Source organism: Dermochelys coriacea, chromosome 1 (assembly GCF_009764565.3).
Source record: "Dermochelys coriacea isolate rDerCor1 chromosome 1, rDerCor1.pri.v4, whole genome shotgun sequence".
Lineage (NCBI taxonomy): Eukaryota > Metazoa > Chordata > Testudines > Dermochelyidae > Dermochelys > Dermochelys coriacea.
The window spans coordinates 197,986,243-198,005,688 of NC_050068.2; the positions used below are offsets into that span (position 1 = coordinate 197,986,243).

General features: G+C 38.0%; 1 protein-coding gene across 4 annotated transcripts in view; it reads right to left on the reverse strand.

Moving 5' to 3' along the window:
- Nucleotides 1-19,446, reverse strand: part of TBC1D23 (TBC1 domain family member 23) — a 72,921-nt gene that overhangs the window by 11,519 nt on the left and 41,956 nt on the right. For 2 of the 4 annotated variants that reach the window (XM_038387104.2, XM_043511354.1), the window contains exons 12-19: nucleotides 17,516-17,558; nucleotides 16,589-16,698; nucleotides 15,214-15,356; nucleotides 13,872-13,916; nucleotides 10,807-10,895; nucleotides 9,122-9,257; nucleotides 4,158-4,352; nucleotides 523-2,312 (exon numbers count right to left, since the gene is read on the reverse strand). In XM_038387104.2, the coding sequence (XP_038243032.1) occupies nucleotides 2,231-2,312; nucleotides 4,158-4,352; nucleotides 9,122-9,257; nucleotides 10,807-10,895; nucleotides 13,872-13,916; nucleotides 15,214-15,356; nucleotides 16,589-16,698; nucleotides 17,516-17,558 (843 nt within the window). In that variant the 3' untranslated portion in view covers nucleotides 523-2,230. Of the gene's footprint in view, nucleotides 1-522; nucleotides 2,313-4,157; nucleotides 4,353-9,121; nucleotides 9,258-10,806; nucleotides 10,896-13,871; nucleotides 13,917-15,213; nucleotides 15,357-16,588; nucleotides 16,699-17,515; nucleotides 17,559-19,446 lie in introns of those variants that run through there. The other 2 variants (XR_006280095.1, XM_038387114.2) reach the window with 2 other exon arrangements.

Consider the following 19,446-nt stretch of genomic DNA (forward strand, 5'->3'; position numbering starts at 1 on the left):
TCAGTAATAAAGCAAAATTATTTTTTCCCTCCTCCCACTAATAGTGAGCAAAAATTGTTACATATTAATATGCTGTCAATATTTTTCATAACAAAAATATGACAATTAGGAATGCTTTGTAATCAGCTTTTGAATTATTCTACCATTTGTTCATTTATAAACAGCAAAGTTCAAAATAGAAGCTCTGATCCCTGCAATGTTGACCATGGTCAGCCAATAAAATTAACCAAATGAATTTTAATGATAGGTGAACCATATACTTACAAATATATTACTGACATAATGGAGCTTTGTCTATTTTCTACTGTTATATTTCATTTGATATATGAAAGTCTTTCAAAATTAAAAGCAAACATAAGTACTTTAAAAATAAACTCACACCAGCTGCCTATGAACTACTTTTCTCACTTTAAGTATCTAATTTCCCCCCCACCCCATGAAAAAAAGTTACTTTTAGAAAAACTATAGTTAGGCCAACAGAAATCAAACAGTGCAAAATTAAATGCCTTCTGTTAGAACAAGTTATGTTCAAATTGTACTGGTTTATTTACAATTGTAGTTATAAACAGTAACACAAACATCTTTACATTAACATTATGAAAAAAAATCTCATTGCTGAAGTAGGCACAGAATCAGAGGCTCTTCAGAGGACAGGAAGTGGGGAATGTAATACAACAGCTGCAGGGCAAAACTATAAATACAGGAGCATTGGGCCAGGTGCAATTTCATGCAAATACTTCCAATAGTTCAAGTTCTATTGGTGTTTATTCATATATTTTTTTAAAAAGGAATTTGTTCCAGAATTAAGGTGCCTTAGCTTGATTCCTACTCAAATAACTTAAAATAGCTGATTTTTATAAAGGTCAGTTTCATTTATTTCCTTATGATAGTATTTACAGTTAATAAAATGTAAAATTGATGTAAGTGGTTTCCACACAGTACAGCTGATTCCCATAATCATCATTCCAGAGTTTTTGCTACTTTCAGCATCAGCATACACACAAACTATTCCATGGCCATAAGGGCATTCCAGGATTGGTTTGCTAACTTGAGAACCAAATTTAGATGAAATCTGAAAGCTGCAGATTAGTGAAAGCTATTTTAGATCACATCTGAAAGATGCCAGAATAGTAGTTAGTTCTCTGGCATTAAAGAATTTAAAATGTTATTCAAAGGAAAAATCCATATGGCCTTGAAGATAACAAATAGTTATCACAGATATTGAGTGCTTTGACCACTATTTTATTTGTGTGCATTAGGTGTGTTCTTGTTGCAGAACACACCTTCAAGTTAGTACAACTCCATCTGTGCTGAACTGAATGGTTTTGAAATGACAGCCCAAAGAATATATTTTATTAGATTATTTCACTTTTGATGGAGGCAGACAACTCACTTTCAGCTAGTAATCTGTCATGTGAAGCATGAATTCCAATTTCATTTGCTCAAAAGCACTCACGCATTTTTATTACAATAGTAACACTGCCTCAACTCAGAAAACATTTAATTTGCATAATTACAAAAATCATAATCCTGTGGTAAGTTTTCTTATTGTATACAGTTCAGTCTAGTATTTAAAAACAGTCATTTAACCATTCAAATTATTTTACCTGATAGTGTATAGTAGGTTTAAAAAAAAAAAACAAAACCCCAACAACCTTTTTCCCCCCTCCACAGTATGGTTTGCATTTTTCAATCACCTGGAGTTGAAGATTGATTGAATTGGGTTCCAATCATTTTGAGAGGCATAAGTAGTATTACTGAGCTTTTGTCTCTTCTGTTTACAAACCTAAGGACTGATAACAATACTTGATACTACCAGTAGGCAAAATCAAATTTACAGGCATTAGGCTTTAGACATTTTTGACTTCTAATTCTCAAGGTTATTTATGACATTTCAACTATTTTTCCATACCTGAAAGACCTGCATTCCCTTCATATAGTTCTACACAACTGAACTGCTACATTAAAGCTGCTTTTAAAAAACTTGACCTTTATAATAAACAACTTTTGCAAAAAAAACCAAAATTGTTAAACAAAAAAATGATTGAAATCCTGCTGAGAAATTAATAATTTACCCTATTTTAAGCCTGCTACTCAGGTATTCCCATCAGCAAACAGAGATGTTCTCTTAGATTAGTATTCAGTTGGAAAGCAGTCATTTTGTGTCCACATACAGTGTCTTGGTTGCCTCTTTTCTTTTTAAACCATTATCTTAAAAGTTTTTTTGTTATTAGTTCTCCAACGCATCCAGAACTTTCATGATCTGTTGTTTTATGGCTTTGGTAGCATCACCTGCATTTGGAATCAAATACCTTTAAAAGAGAAAGGACCATCATTAATACACTGTGCCAACTTTCCATGCCAATCATAAAAACTGATGTCTGAATTCATCCTCTAGCTTAGTCTCAGTAAGATTTGGGAAAAATCCCCTTTTAAAATGTAAAACTATTGGGTAAATAGTAATATTCTTCGTAGTTGGAATAAGAGAAAATGTTCTTTATGTGAATTCAATGCTGATGAAAAGTATTCGATTGAGAACCTGGAGACTGAAAACCTTGATTTAGTCATAGAAAGGTACAGAATGGGCAACAGCAGGGCAAGATTTCTCCATACATTACTCCACCAATGCATACCAATCCTAATCTGGAGATACATCTATGGACAGGAGAATAGTTCATTTTCCATGCTTACCACTCAGTTCTTGCTCACTATATGGAGGTTGCCAATGAAGTAGTGAATTAGTGCCATGTGTGATGATGTTTTCTGTGGTATGGACAACTTGCTGCTGGGAACTGGACCAATTCCACTGAACTCATTTCACACAGGACACCCAAACAGGCATCAGTTTATAGTAACTTTTAGTCACTACTGATCTAGGTAAAAAACCCTTTCAAAACAAGATGCTTCACTGCACATGCTTCTCCCTCAGGGAGAGGATGAGAGAACAACCAACCTGTGACATATGTTAGTCACGTTACTTAATGCACTAGTGGAAGGCGCTCTGTACTGAAGTGATGAGTCCAGTATAAGAACTGATATAGAATAGAATAGATTTTCACCAGCAATCTTCAGGTTAAAGGCTCTATATCATATTACTAATTCTCAGCTGTCCAATCCCCTAGAGACCAGTTTAAAAAAAAAAATTATAATTTTCAAAATCATGCATCAATACTGACATTGAGAAAACTCAGAAGTTTAAAGGAACATTTTTCCATACAAAAAAGGTAGCTCCTCTCATTAACGCGTTTACTCTCAAGTGCATGTCTTGTAAAACACAGACTTTACAGATCGCCTTAGGTTAATTTTATTCTGAAGACAATTATTTTGGGTCTGATCCCAAGTCTACTGAAGTCAATAGACTTTGGATCAGACTCTTCATGGTTGGGAAAATCAGACGTGCAAGAATCTGGAATCCATTATTTACATCACCAGGGAATGTCTGTATGTTAATCATGAGCCTTCTTTATTAAAACAAAAAAAATTCCTTCACCTTAATGTCTTTAAATACTGGAGTTTCCACACACAGTAAGATCTAAGAGAAACTATTCATTGTAGTGAAAAAAAGAAGCAAGCCCAAAGCCCAAAATACTTCTCTTGCTTTGGAGGCTATGCCCTCCCTGCCCTCTCCCAAAGTGATAAACCAACATCAAAATCTTAGTGATGAAGAATGTCTGGTGCCTTTCCAGATGATATATTTGGGGCCTTTGTAGCAGGATAGAAACTTGCATATAGCCTCTTACCTGGACCCATTACTAAGAGGACAGTTTTCAGTAAAATGGTTACCAAAAGGAGTTATTTCAAAAATAAAAAGCTAACTTAAAAAGTATTTCAGAGGCATTTATACGGAGGTACGGATGGAGGAGACATTTCTTTCTACATGACTTATCTTACAGATTGTTAAACTGATCAGGGTACAGTAAGTACATTGTTTTTTCTAAAATACACAAACTCAATATTCCCGAGAGAGACTAGATCTGCTGTGTATCCTGATTCATGTCAGGACATTACAGCTATTAAAAACAAAGCGTTAGCTTTGGGCCTGATTCTGGAAGTACCTCTGATTTCCACTGATATCACAAGGAATTAGTGACACACTCTACCTTGCAGGATGAGCCCCCTTGTTTTGTGATCAGTTCGTAATTGAGAAACAGTCTTACCTTTCAACTGCCAAAATTTCTATGCCCGAAGTACTGCTGTTTCCATATTTAAAGGTGATTAATTCTGGGTGTTTCTTCTTGGATGTAATTTTAACTACCGAGTTTAGGGCCTGCCGAGACTGTATGTAAGCCAATCCCCTTCGTGATGGAATCTCCCTCAAACAGTACATATGTGTTGCAGTTACTAAGAGATGACTTTAAAAAGAGAAAGAATTTACGAACAAATGGAGTAAGGGTCAAATACACAGAAAGTTTAATATTAAATATAACTCACACTATGAGCTAGCTAACACAGTTTTCAAATTCCAACATTTTTATATTTATGCAGCATATTTAATTCAGAATTCCTAAACACTTTACAAACTTCTCTCAGAACTGAAATGCAAGCACTTCTGAAGTCAAACATGGCAGATGTTTAATAGCACAAAGCAAAACCATATAGTTTGTTAATGAACACTGACACTGCACAGTCTCTCAGGAACGAATAGCTAACATGTACATCTCACAGGGAGCCAACACAGAGGTCCTGATCCTGCATTTGAGGTACATGCAAAAGTATTTGCAGCTTTCAGGCTTTATCATCCTAGGTAAAATTTTTAGAAAAGCTTGTTGGTTTTTTTCCTGGATGAACTTTTCCAGTGGTTTAAATGTATAGTTCTTTGGAACTATGACAAAAATGCAACAGTGAAACATTGACTGCAATCTCTGGTCAAATTGTTGATCAAATTCTAGAGTTTTATCTTCCACCAGATTCTTTTTAATAAAAATATAAAATAGTTTTCTGTCTGTCTAAATAAGAGCAAAACACAACTTTAAGCAACTTAGTGTTCTGAGCAGTGGACACCATGCTTTACACTACAGCCCAAAAAGAAAAGGAGTACTTGTGGCACCTTAGAGACTAACAAATTTATTAGAGCATAAGCTTTCGTGAGCTACAGCTCACTTCATCGGATGCATTTGGTGGAAAAAACAGAGAAGAGATTTATATACACACACACACACAGAGAACATGAAACAATGGGTTTACCATACACACTGTAAGGAAAGTGATCACTTAAGATAAGCCATCACCAGCAGCAGGGGGGGGAAGGAGGAAAACCTTTCATGGTGACAAGCAAGGTAGGCTAATTCCAGCAGTTAACAAGAATATCAGAGGAACAGTGGGGGGTGGGGTGGGGGGAGAAATACCATGGGGAAATAGTTTTACTTTGTGTAATGACTCATCCATTCCCAGTCTCTATTCAAGCCTCAGTTAATTGTATCCAGTTTGCAAATTAATTCCAATTCAGCAGTCTCTCGTTGGAGTCTGTTTTTGAAGCTTTTTTGTTGAAGGATAGCCACTCTCAGGTCTGTGATCGAGTGACCAGAGAGATTGAAGTGTTCTCCAACTGGTTTTTGAATGTTATAATTCTTGACGTCTGATTTGTGTCCATTCATTCTTTTACGTAGAGACTGTCCAGTTTGGCCAATGTACATGGCAGAGGGGCATTGCTGGCACATGATGGCATATATCACATTGCTAGATGCGCAGGTGAACGAGCCTCTGATAGTGTGGCTGATGTGATTAGGCCCTATGATGGTATCCCCTGAATAGATATGTGGACAGAGTTGGCAACGGGCTTTGTTGCAAGGATAGGTTCCTGGGTTAGTGGTTCTGTTGTGTGGTGTGTGGTTGCTGGTGAGTATTTGCTTCAGATTGGGGGGCTGTCTGTAAGCAAGGACTGGCCTGTCTCCCAAGATCTGTGAGAGTGATGGGTCGTCCTTCAGGATAGGTTGTAGATCCTTGATGATGCGTTGGAGAGGTTTTAGTTGGGGGCTGAAGGTGATGGCTAGTGGTGTTCTGTTATTTTCTTGGTTGGGCCTGTCCTGTAGTAGGTGACTTCTGGGTACTCTTCTGGCTCTGTCAATCTGTTTCTTCACTTCAGCAGGTGGGTATTGTAGTTGTAGGAATGCATGAGAGAGATCTTGTAGGTGTTTGTCTCTGTCTGAGGGGTTGGAGCAAATGCGGTTATATCGTAGAGCTTGGCTGTAGACAATGGATCGAGTGGTATGATCTGGATGAAAGCTAGAGGCATGTAGGTAGGAATAGCGGTCAGTAGGTTTCCGATATAGGGTGGTGTTTATGTGACCATCGCTTATTAGCACCGTAGTGTCCAAGAAGTGGATCTCTTGTGTGGACTGGTCCAGGCTGAGGTTGATGGTGGGATGGAAATTGTTGAAATCATGGTGGAATTCCTCAATAGCTTCTTTTCCATGGTTCCAGATGATGAAGATGTCATCAATGTAGCGCAAGTAGAGTAGGGGCATTAGGGGACGAGAGCTGAGGAAGCGTTGTTCTAAGTCGGCCATAAAAAGGTTGGCATACTGTGGTGCCATGCGGGTACCCATCGCAGTGCCGCTGATTTGAACCCCGACCTGGGGTATTCTATCTGCTACCCAAGATCCATAAACCTGGAAATCCTGGACGCCCCATCATCTCAGGCATTGGCACCCTGACAGCAGGATTGTCTGGCTATGTAGACTCCCTCCTCAGGCCGTACGTTACCAGCACTCTCAGCTATCTTCGAGACACCACTGACTTCCTGAGGAAACTACAGTCCATTGGTGATCTTCCTAAAAACACCATCCTAGCCACTATGGATGTAGAAGCCCTCTACACCAACATTCCACACAAAGATGGACTACAAGCCGTCAGGAACAGTATCCCCGATTACTGTCACGGCTAACCTGGTGGCTGAACTTTGTGACTTTGTTCTCACCGATAACTATTTCACATTTGGTGACAATGTATACCTTCAAATCAGCGGCACTGCGATGGGTACCCGCATGGCCCCACAGTATGCCAACCTTTTTATGGCCGACTTAGAACAACGCTTCCTCAGCTCTCGTCCCCTAATGCCCCTACTCTACTTGCGCTACATTGATGACATCTTCATCATCTGGACCCATGGAAAAGAAGCTATTGAGGAATTCCACCATGATTTCAACAATTTCCATCCCACCATCAACCTCAGCCTGGACCAGTCCACACAAGAGATCCACTTCTTGGACACTACGGTGCTAATAAGCGATAGTCACATAAACACCACCCTATATCGGAAACCTACTGACCGCTATTCCTACCTACATGCCTCTAGCTTTCATCCAGATCATACCACTCGATCCATTGTCTACAGCCAAGCTCTATGATATAACCGCATTTGCTCCAACCCCTCAGACAGAGACAAACACCTACAAGATCTCTCTCATGCATTCCTACAACTACAATACCCACCTGCTGAAGTGAAGAAACAGATTGACAGAGCCAGAAGAGTACCCAGAAGTCACCTACTACAGGACAGGCCCAACCAAGAAAATAACAGAACACCACTAGCCATCACCTTCAGCCCCCAACTAAAACCTCTCCAACGCATCATCAAGGATCTACAACCTATCCTGAAGGACGACCCATCACTCTCACAGATCTTGGGAGACAGGCCAGTCCTTGCTTACAGACAGCCCCCCAATCTGAAGCAAATACTCACCAGCAACCACACACCACACAACAGAACCACTAACCCAGGAACCTATCCTTGCAACAAAGCCCGTTGCCAACTCTGTCCACATATCTATTCAGGGGATACCATTATAGGGCCTAATCACATCAGCCACACTATCAGAGGCTCGTTCACCTGCGCATCTAGCAATGTGATATATGCCATCATGTGCCAGCAATGCCCCTCTGCCATGTACATTGGCCAAACTGGACAGTCTCTACGTAAAAGAATGAATGGACACAAATCAGACGTCAAGAATTATAACATTCAAAAACCAGTTGGAGAACACTTCAATCTCTCTGGTCACTCGATTACAGACCTAAGAGTGGCTATCCTTCAACAAAAAAGCTTCAAAAACAGACTCCAACGAGAGACTGCTGAATTGGAATTAATTTGCAAACTGGATACAATTAACTTAGGCTTGAATAGAGACTGGGAATGGATGAGTCATTACACAAAGTAAAACTATTTCCCCATGGTATTTCTCCCCCCACCCCACCCCCCACTGTTCCTCTGATATTCTTGTTAACTGCTGGAATTAGCCGACCTTGCTTGTCACCATGAAAGGTTTTCCTCCTTCCCCCTCCCCCCGCTGGTGATGGCTCATCTTAAGTGATCACTCTCCTTACAGTGTGTATGATAAACCCATTGTTTCATGTTCTCTGTGTGTGTATATATAAATCTCTCCTCTGTTTTTTCCACCAAATGCATCCGATGAAGTGAGCTGTAGCTCACGAAAGCTTATGCTCTAATAAATTTGTTAGTCTCTAAGGTGCCACAAGTACTCCTTTTCTTTTTGCGAATACAGACTAACATGGCTGCTACTCTGAAACCTGTCAACTACAGCCCAAGTTTGTTAGGTCCCTACAGTCACACTCTTTGGGGGCAGCTAAGGAAACATGCACTATGCATCATACTCCAGTACTCCTAATGACCAGATAAAAAGGTCACTGCAATTGTGTCCTGATTTAGAGACAGCAGTGCCTCTGAAATACATTCTTGTGCAGATATTGACAAGGACAGACTGCAGGCACCTTTGGATGTTTGGGGCCCCAATGCTGAAAATAAACCCAAAACTTATTGAGAGTATTTTCTGAAACAACTTGTTTTGCAAAAGCATTAGTACTATTCTTTCTATGCTCTAATAAATTTGTTAGTCTCTAAGGTGCCACAAGTACTCCTATTCTTTCTATTGTATTCTTAGGAGTAAAATTCTGTACACATGCTGTAGAAATAGTCTAGGAGCATATCTGTACAGCACCTAGCACAATGACTAGGGCTCATAGGCACTGTGACAATACAAATAAAATAAATACTACAGCTCTTAGTGGCTCAGACACTTATTGTTCATTATAGACAATATTCAGACACAATTTAACACCACCACTAGCTTTTTCATACTCTTAAGAATAAACAGTTCTTTAATACCTAGGAAACATGTGTCCATTTTCTTTCACTTCATTACAAGGGAAATGATGCTTCACATCTGGTTTATTTATCCATGTGTGGATGTTGACTACCTCTTTTCGGTCATCATCCGACATTGAGGAACTATCAATTTCATCTATATGGAAGAGGAAAAATGGACTTTTACACAGACAGAACATCTGTCAGCTCTTCAATGTTTACAATGTTATTGCTTATTAAAAATAAAAATAATTTGGTTTCATATCCCAATTAGAACACTGAAGAATTCCAAATAGTACGTTTGGTGTAAGCCACAAAAGTGCAAGGAACCCATTATCTACTAAATCCAACCATCTTGCATCCACATTTGAGTTTTCACCTCCCTTCTTTTAATTACTCCATTTTCAAAGCTATTTTTGCATGCTCTAGTTAGAATGTTTACTTCAAGGAAATTTAGAGTTGTAGCTATGCACATCCACATCTAAAAAGGTAATTTTTTTAAGAAGGGACACTGAAGTTAGAAGTCATGGGGCAAATTCTGCTCTCAATTACACCGTTGTAAATACAATGTAACTGCACGGAAAATAGTTTCACTTTTTTTGTTCTTCTGCACAAGCACAATATATTTGTGCAATGTTGGTTTTGCTCGTACTGCAGGATTTGTTTTAAAAAAGAATGTTAAATTAAAAAAATCCTAAAAGCTAATTGTTAAACAAACACTTTTTATTAAAAAATAAGTAAGTACTATAGACAAAGCCTTACAGTGGACCTAAATTACCTGATCATATCCATTGTATACACCCTAGTTGGTAACATCACATCCTCAAATGGAAATGGAAGAAAACTTTCCACAAGTAGTTTGCAAATATAAGTGTGGAAAGAGGTTTTTCTGGGGGACAAGAACACACTGACAGAATTTACTGAACTGACAGTGGAAAAGCTTGTGCCCATCCTGATGGCAGCTATGTGACTGCAGCACTTAGTTACAATCAGTGATACAGTCTGTACACATCTAAGGAGCATGTAGTCCTGGTTGAACAGCCATTAATGTGAACTATAAACCTTTTAGTTTGTGACTGCAGTGTCCACACTGTGGAGTTACAGCACAGCACTCTGGTATGCACTGCTATTCATACCCTCCTAGTCCTAACTTCAGAGCAATATACACATAGCCTAACAGCCAGCCAAGCAGACAATCCAGGATCAGAAAATCAAATTGGATATTTTTTCTTCTTGATCATTATCGCCAGTAATAAAAGGTACTGCAGGCCAACGTGCTTAACCTCAGTGGAGGTTAACAGGGTTGCATGGGTTTAAGTGATGACAGATGTGGGCTTGCAAGACATTTAAATCAAATGAGTGAAAAAGAGAATGCAGTTCGACTGTCAGATCCCCAAGGTGAATTTGCAGAGTTGGCAGTTAAAGGGAGAGGGGAGGAAACCACTCTTCAGGGTAGAGACTGTCTACTATTCAGTGTTTGTACAAAGCCCAGCACAATGGGGCTCTGTTCTTGCTTGGTCATTAAGCCCCTCTAATCTGATTAATAGTAAGAATAATTATTTAAAAATATTTTTGTAAATTGAAAATATTTAATTTGTAGTTAATGACAGACAACAATGGTACCCTGTGATGGTCAAATAGAAAAGAGGTTATGTATGCGTCTAAATTAAGGGGACTTTAAATAAGAAGAGAGTTTCCTACTGTACCAGTATCATATTCTTCTTCATCTCCAATGCTGAACACCGGTTTCACACCACGGTAGGGTTTTCCCAATCTGTCACTGCTGCTAACATGTCTGTTGGCATGGGGAGAGGGCAGGAGGGGTGGGGGGAGAAAAAAAACACCACTTAAGATCCTATGGTACAACATTTACTATAGCAGCATGCAATAGCAAAATGTGACCATATATGTGCAACTAGAGAGGAATCCACAGTCTCAAAGTCTACTGCAAGAAAGCCGGGAGTGACCCAGAAAGCACCAGATTAGTAAAAGCAGATCATGGGGTTATTTGCCAGACTGAACACTTTTAAGCATTGTAACTGAAAAGCAGGTAGTCCTGCATCTTACATACAACTTCTAACCATTCTCTCGAACAGCAAAAACATTCTAAAAATCCAAAACATTTTAGGAGATGCTTTGAAATACCCTGCAGAGCACTCTAGTGTTTGTCTGAATTACATTTTAACATGCTGTATGGCTCTGGAAGGATTGTAAATTGGGGTGGAGGGAAAAGATGGAGAATAGTTAAAAAGTACATTTGACTGTTCGCTAGACTGGCAAGAGGGTCACTCTTGGAGAGATTTTCCCAAAGGATAACACTGTGCAGATACAAAAAGGAAACAAATCTGCTTCAGTTAAACATCTATAAAGTTCTGTTCCTGTTTTGAGCCAATATATTGATGCACACTAATTTATGTACATCTGTGGAACCGGGTCCAAGAGGGTACCTGTACCTTTAGTACTATACTGAAAAAAAGCTGATATTTATCTATCCGTGGAAGTCTAACAAGTTGCTATATCTTCTAGGGCTATTTGATTAGAAGTTACTGAATGAGAAAGAACATGGAAAAACTAATTGTTAATTGAGAAAAAACAGAAATATGCTATACAGAAAAAGCAATATAAAAATGTGCTCATTAGTGACTTAAGACAATAAGCATCAATGACACTGACAATCCAAGAGATCAGTGATTCTATTTTATTATTTAGCTAGACTTTTGTGCATATGGAATTTTAAGAAAAAAGGAATGAGGAAGAATACTGTAGATAACCTTCTCTTACCGAATCAGTAATGTTTAATAAGATTATATATTTATAATGTTAATTGAAATTCATAGCTAGGGTTTAAAAGAGGTTATATTTGCATTAACAGAGGAAGGTTAGACAAAGCAAAAAAGAAAGGCCTACTATATAAAATTTTGCACCATATTAAACTAGAAATGGGGAATTCTACAGGAATTAAACGGCACTAAATGAGACCAGTTTGTGGTACAGGTTAGGGATCTCATTTAATCTAATTCCATTCAGTTGATAACCTGCAAAATCAGACTGTTTTTGCTAGTAAAGATAAAATTGGCACAACTGAATCAATGAGACAAAAACATTTCTTTCCACTTTACAGAGCTGGAATTTTAAGAAAAGCATAGTCTTAGTACATTAATTTATCCTGGGTTCTAACTAGTTAATATTGTCAGTACAACTTTCCAATGGAAAAAGAAAGATGATTTGAATGTAGGGGAGCAATATTCCTTTAAGGGACAAGTACAAACTCAATGCAGCAATATTTCTTCACAACAAACAAAAAGTAGGATGGTCTGTCAGTTATAAAACACCTTATGTACAACACTAAAAAGCTGCAAAGAAACAATTTTATAGTTTAATGTTAATGTTTCCTAAGAAGTTTTTAATTTTATTCTTTTGAAGTAGCTTTATAAATCCTGAAATAACCATATTTATCAGTTTTACTGGGATATTCCTGTTTCCTTTCAAGGACTACAAGGATACCCTTAACATTAACTATTGTTTTTGCTCACCCTATACCATCTCCTTTCTCTAGTAATATTGGGTGACCTAGCAAGCCAGCATGATGTTCCCCCATTCTCAGAGAATGGACAAATTACTAGAAAAAAGTTAATCAAAATCCTTAAAAATAGAACTGACATTTAAATTATATATATATGACTTTTTCAGCACCCACTTCCATTCAGCACAACCTGCCAAGATTCAAATGTGGGATGCAATGTGTGACAAAGACCCAAAAATGAGGGAGACCAAAGTATTCTTCGTGCAGGAAATGCTATGGATTCCTTTGTTTGGCATAGGTAACTTTTTATAAGCACAGTTTCATGATTATTTCTGATGTAAATAATTTTAATCATTAAAAGTGAAGGGATACTAAATTTGTGTGGAACACAGTTAACTCTGGGAATGAAATGAGGGACAGTTGAGAGGTATGCCCGTTTTTCTGGCTCTGTTTGCTGTTCCCACAGTGTGAGCATCTCCATTCTGACCAGCATATTCCATCACCACATGCTAAGAATGTGCTCGGAATTCACAGTATTGTTGTAGACATGTCAATCCCTGGACTTTAGAGAGACAATGGGAGTGAGGTAATATTTTTTATTGGACCAACTTCTGTTGGTGAAAGAAAGAAGCTTTCCAGCTAACCTGAAGAAGAGCTCTGTGAAAGCTCAAAAGCTCTTCTTGCTCACCAACAGAAGTATCCAATAAGATATCCAATAAGAATATTACCTTACCCACCATGTCTCTCTAGGAATGCAGTCGTTTTAAATTTGCTGACAAAATTCCAAGAGGACTTTAACACTCTCAGAGCACCCTGAGCTCTGAAGATACTTTTTGAACAGCTTGTAATAGGTCTCCTTTGAAGCTCAAGTCTCTCCTTCTGAAGCTCAAAACTGAAGCCTGCTAAATAAAAGGCTTCTGCCCCTTTTCCCTACAACAAATTAATAAAATGCAAAACTGAAGTGACTGGATTTTTTTTTTTTTTAAAAGTTTCAAATAAAGAGGAAGGAAACTGAAAGACTGAATAAAAGCCAAGAGAATAAGAAAGCACTGCAAACATTTCACTTTTCTTCCCCTACCTGCAGAATAGCACTTGAAAACGTTAAGTATGATACAAAGCATAGCTTTTTAAAAAGTTGATATATAGAATTTCAGCGATGTCAGTGTGACCAATGCTTACCAACATTGTGAAGTCATGCTAAAAAGGACAAAGGTGTTTTTAGTCAAATTGGTCTACTCATTGGCTTACCGCTCCATGCTTGCTCTGTCTGGCCAGGAAAGATTGAAAGATATTCTATAGCAAATTGGGGCAGAGGACAGAACAAAATAATTATAAAAAATAAAAAACCTAGTATAAAAAATGAACACTCTGTATCAGCAACTTTTCCCTACATCTCCTCAAACCCAACATTATTTCAGCAGACCTACCCAGGGACCACAGGAAGCTTAGAAGAAATTATTTTAAAGAGGCATTCCTACATTAGATGTGATTTATATATGAGCCTTATTTGAATGCTTGGTGCAACAGAAACAAAAGGGTATTTTTATTATAAGATACTTCTGCCCTAAACCATGCTGTAAGTGGTAACTGCATCATTGCAACAGAGAAACCAAGCTGTAAACAACCCTTTTAGTTGGACTAAAAATTAAGTAGGTGAGGATTTGAGAACCATTGTTCACCACAGCAGCCATCCTGAGCCTCATTAACAAGTAAATATATCTCAGTGCTTTAAAGGGCACTCAATAGCATCCATCTTTCACAACCTTGAAACTATTAAGACTTACAGTAATTTTTAAGAAGAGTTGTAAAATAGGCTACCAAATTCAGAGACTTATTCACAATAAATATTTAGAAAACAGATCTTCAACTTTAAATGTACTTTAAAACTAAAATGGTCACTGAACCCATTGTGAAATCAATATTCCTATTTTATAGTTGGGAAAACAAGACTCTGAAAACCTCTCCAGCTGAAAGGGAAAATCTATGCTAGAACTGTGCTTAGAATCCAGGAGTTCATGGATCTCAGTTCTGTGTTCAAGCCACAAAGTCAGGACAATCACTTTTTATATTTCTCTTTGTTTCAGCTCCTCCCCTTTAAGCAAATGCATGTGCAATGAGCAAAACTGTTTAAAACAAAAGATTTAGGGTGGGATTTTCAAGAGTATTTAGTGTTGATTTAACTCTGCTCATACTGAAGTCAATGGGAGTCTTATTAATGCTTTTGAAAAACCCATTCTAAATGCCTTTAATAAGTTTAAAACAAAGAAACCTGTCTAGTGATATTGTGGCAGTTTGCTGCATTATCATCCAGAGATGGGGGTGCAAATACTGGCCTTGGAATTATGAGCCAGCAAATTAGTCACGCTTTAAGATGATGATATATTGCAAATGCTGGTGAAGGAAATTCCAAAAAGGATGGGGGGGGGGAAGAGAGGGGAAGGAAGAGAAGACAAATAAAACACACTCAAAGGCTGATAGCTTTCAGTTTATCTTCTCTTGATTCTTATTATTTAGTCTAATCTTCATACTTGCAAAAACATCCAGTTGAAATGGGGAGTCAATCACTGATAATCACATATAAATAACCCACCTGTCCACAGGAGTTGATGTATTTTCAATAAAACTAATAACTTTTTCTTTCACATTCACAGATTTAGTCTTCAAAGCAACAGTCATTTTATTTACCAAGGACTTGACTCCTTTTCCATCACTTGAACCATTAGGAGAATCACCCTGTAAATGTAAGTGCTCTAAGAATTAATTGTAACACAACATTTTTACTATCAGTAATTTGTTAAGAATGGAAAGCTACAGCATAATGAGCATGATCACTTGCTATTGTTTACAGGAAAGTTCTATACACTATTAGTATTGTTTATCATGGAAATAGGATTTAAAAAGAATGGCAGCCATAAAGGACTAAAGGAAAGCCCATTTAAAAAATAAGCTACCAAGCCCCATTACTTAGAACTGTGCTCTGAAAATCCACTGAGAGGAAACAGTTCTAACCATGTAAAAATGTAAATGTATATAAAAATTAAAAGTCATATTCTACCTACCACTAGAAGGGGCACAGAAGATTCAGGAAATGCGTTTCTTGGAATATTCCAAGTAAGGAAGGCATTTAGAGGTGCCATGGAAGCACAACCTCCATACCCTATGGATCCCTCAGATGCATGTATAAAGGAGAATTTAGCTTCACAGCGCACTATTTCTTGGAGATGGCTGGTCACCCTCATGCTGGAGTCATGTTGCCACTGGCTTTCACTGACCCATTACACCTGAACAACCTCACTTTCTGAAATAAGTGACTTTAGATATGTAATAGACCTGATGTGGGATTATGAAACAATTTTGGAAGGACCAGCCACTGACTTGGTAAACAACTGGTTGAGTTCTTCTACACCTTTGGGAAGATTTCCTGAAATTCCAAAAGGATTTCTTATCATCCCATGTACAGCCTTATGTATGTTATATACCCCAAAGTGAGGAAGATCTAAGAATGGTATCTATTCCATATATTTTATTGAAATGCAACCAATGTGAGATTTCCTCTAAAGAGTCTCTCTTCTAAGACAAGATGACTTCAGGCTACTTCCAACCGGATACAAGATGGTTATAATCTACAATTAAATATACAGCTAAGAACAATTACAATTTGTAGCAATACATTTTGCAGGATAGACTTGAGGTAAGAGAAGGGTAGATTTAGGCCATCTAGGACCTATCTTATCTACATCTATTGGACAGAGCAAAAAATTATGGCTTGGATCCTTCTATCAGATATCCACAGGTGCCACACAAGCACAAGAATCTCCACACAGATCCAATTGCAAGGTCAGGGCCTAAATTAATAAAAACATGCTCTTTGAGTTTATAGAATAGAAAGGCACTAAGGCACACGCACAAAAATCACTGCTTCTTGTCATTTTCAAATATACAACCTGATCTATAAATACACTTACATCAACAGAGGAGTTTATGCTACTTCTTGAGCCCGAGGTACTAGCAATCCAGTGGCCATATCCATTTTCGGGTCCTTCCACATTGATGTCTGCTAAGTGCTGCTGGAGTGCTGTTAGAAAGTGCATTTTTAAAAGAAGTTCAGAGCCACATTTGAATGAGTCATCTGATCATGTCTCACTTCAGACTGCTGATGTCAACATTTACTCTAGATGATTTACAAAAATGCAAATAAGTTCAAATGCTACTCCTGCTACTGCTTTCTCCTTTCAATACTACAGAGCCTCTAAACAAACTTATTGTAATGAAATAAAAGACAGGATAACAACACTACATAAAACATAGGAGCACCAGGAAATAATTGGCTGCTTAATTTTTGATCAGATGGAGAGTGTGTCAAAATAGTGCTATTAGTCAAAGTAGAAGGTATTGGGTCCTGATCCTACAATTTAGAACATGAGTCGATCCCTACACTCATGCAGAGCCTCACTGACTTCAACTGTGGTCTGCCCATGCATTATAAATTGCAGCACTGGGAACCTAGTTACTGATGTTTAAGAAAACAAAGTAGTGAAGAATTACAGCATTGTTAACAAGTATTATTAGGAAACACTGCAGTTGTTTTAACACACATAGAAACAACACTAGGGAGGATAAAGACATTGGGAGGGAAGCTTCCCAGCCATTCATAATTAATTCAGAATTCAGGATACACTGTGACAATGGTAAAGCTAATTAACAATGAACATGCAATTGCACAGTGTTAAAACAGCACATGACAAAAAGCTAGTGAATAAACTATGTTTGCCATCCATTTAACTGATTGCCAAACAAATACCAACAGTAATCCCAACAGCATTAAAAAACACATTCAAAGCTTTGTCAGGCCAAGAGTGAATGTAAAAGGCATTATTAAATCAAAAGCTTACCCATGAATCCTCCTTTGGCAATGCTTACATATTCCTTGTTTTTCTGCAACAAGAAAAACACTGGAAATCATATTTGTGACACTCATGGATTTTCAAATTTAAGGTGGAAAAATAGATCCCTACCCTAAGGGTGTGACATATGCTTAGCATACTTTACTTGATAAATTTGGAGTTTCTTTGAACCAAGGAAGTCTTATTTTTAAAAATGAGAGTGACAGAGTTATGGTCTAATGCCTTATACATGTGCTTACCTTTAATCATTAGAATACTCTTATTGAAACCAATAGGACTACTCATGGAGTAAAGTTAAGCATGTGTGAGTGTTTACTATTTGGGATACTTAGGTCGTAATCCTGAAAAGAAGTGTGCTGCAAGTACCAGATCATACATGTTTCTGTTGCTTGCTTTTCGACTTTCCTCCATATCACAAAGTTGCAGTCAGCTCCCTCTTCTTCATTGTGATGCCCCAGTATGTACCATATATGGTTTCCACAGCTATGACAATGCATAAGTGACTCCATGAAGGCCAATCATTATTTTATTTTATTTTTAGCTAATGGCATGGTTCTGAAAAGCTTTTTTAAAAAAATATTTATTACATCTCAGCTTGTGTACATCCATCTTCAAGAATCTAAGTCACTCTACAAATTAAAACAATACCTACATTAAAAAAGGGATGGCCTAGAAAAGTCAGCCACACTCACCACCAATGGGGGAGGAGGTGGAGGAAAAATCCAGAAAGAAGAGCTGGTATAAAAGGGAAGTCAAAACAGTTAAAGTGAAGTGACTAATGGAAAAGTCTTCCATTTGGCACTCCTCAAAGACACCAAAAGAAATTAAGATCAGTATGTATTCAGTTATAATAGTTTTGGAGAGATGTAGGAGAGAGAACTCATTTCACTTGGAATTTGATTTCTGAAGATGCCATCAGCAACACTTTGAATTGAATTCATAGGAAGACTGCAAAAGGCTGGCATTAAAATGTTCTTTACAGGAGTAAAATTTTGTAATTGTGGCAGCTTCTGAATCAATTTAAAAGAAAATTAAGTACGAGTTAATTACAGTAATTTTAGCCAGGATGTAATGAAGAATGAATGACTATAGTGAGGCCCATGATGCATAGCTTTTACAGAGAACTGGAGAGGGTACAGTAACAGCCATTCTGAAGCATTATTGCAACAGGGATTTATAATTCCTAAATGCTATTCCAAACCATATCATTAAACAAAACCCCCCATCACTTATCTGAATTGCTACAGACTGCCTCCATGGTAGCTGTGAAATCACAGAACTGGTGGCAATAGCTTTGGAGGATTTCTATGGGGAATGCTCAGGCAAGATACTGCAGCTTCAGACTGCATTAAACTTTCCTCCAGAGCATAGCTGAAGTCGACATACTTAGGATCTACTTACTGTGGGGTCTTCACTGCGGTAAGTCGACGGCTGACGCTCTCCCATCGACTCTGCCTGCGCCTCTCGCCCTGGTGGAGTACCGGAGTCAATGGGAGAGCGCTCGGTGGTCCATTTATCGCGTCTAGACTAGATATGATAAATCAACCCCCTGCTGGATCGATCGCTGCCCATCAATCCAGTGAGTAATGTAGACAAGCCCATAGTCCCTAGCTCTCTGATGGATCCCAGATATCTGGAGGGCTGATCCCTGCATCTTCCCAGGGGAGGAGAAGAAAGAGAAAGGCTAGAATGAATCTTGCCTCCCCCTAGAATAATATGGAGAGAACTGTGCAAGTGCACCCTTGCAGAATTTTCCTGATGCCAAGATCCTCTACTGTGGGTTTGTTTAAGGAAGGCAAGATCTGGGTTGAAGTGAACAACTAATTTTGGTGGTCATTAAATGACTGCTCAAAACCATGTGTAGTTATAAGAACAGTTAATGTATAAAGAAAGTCTATTTTGTCACTTTTTATTGACAA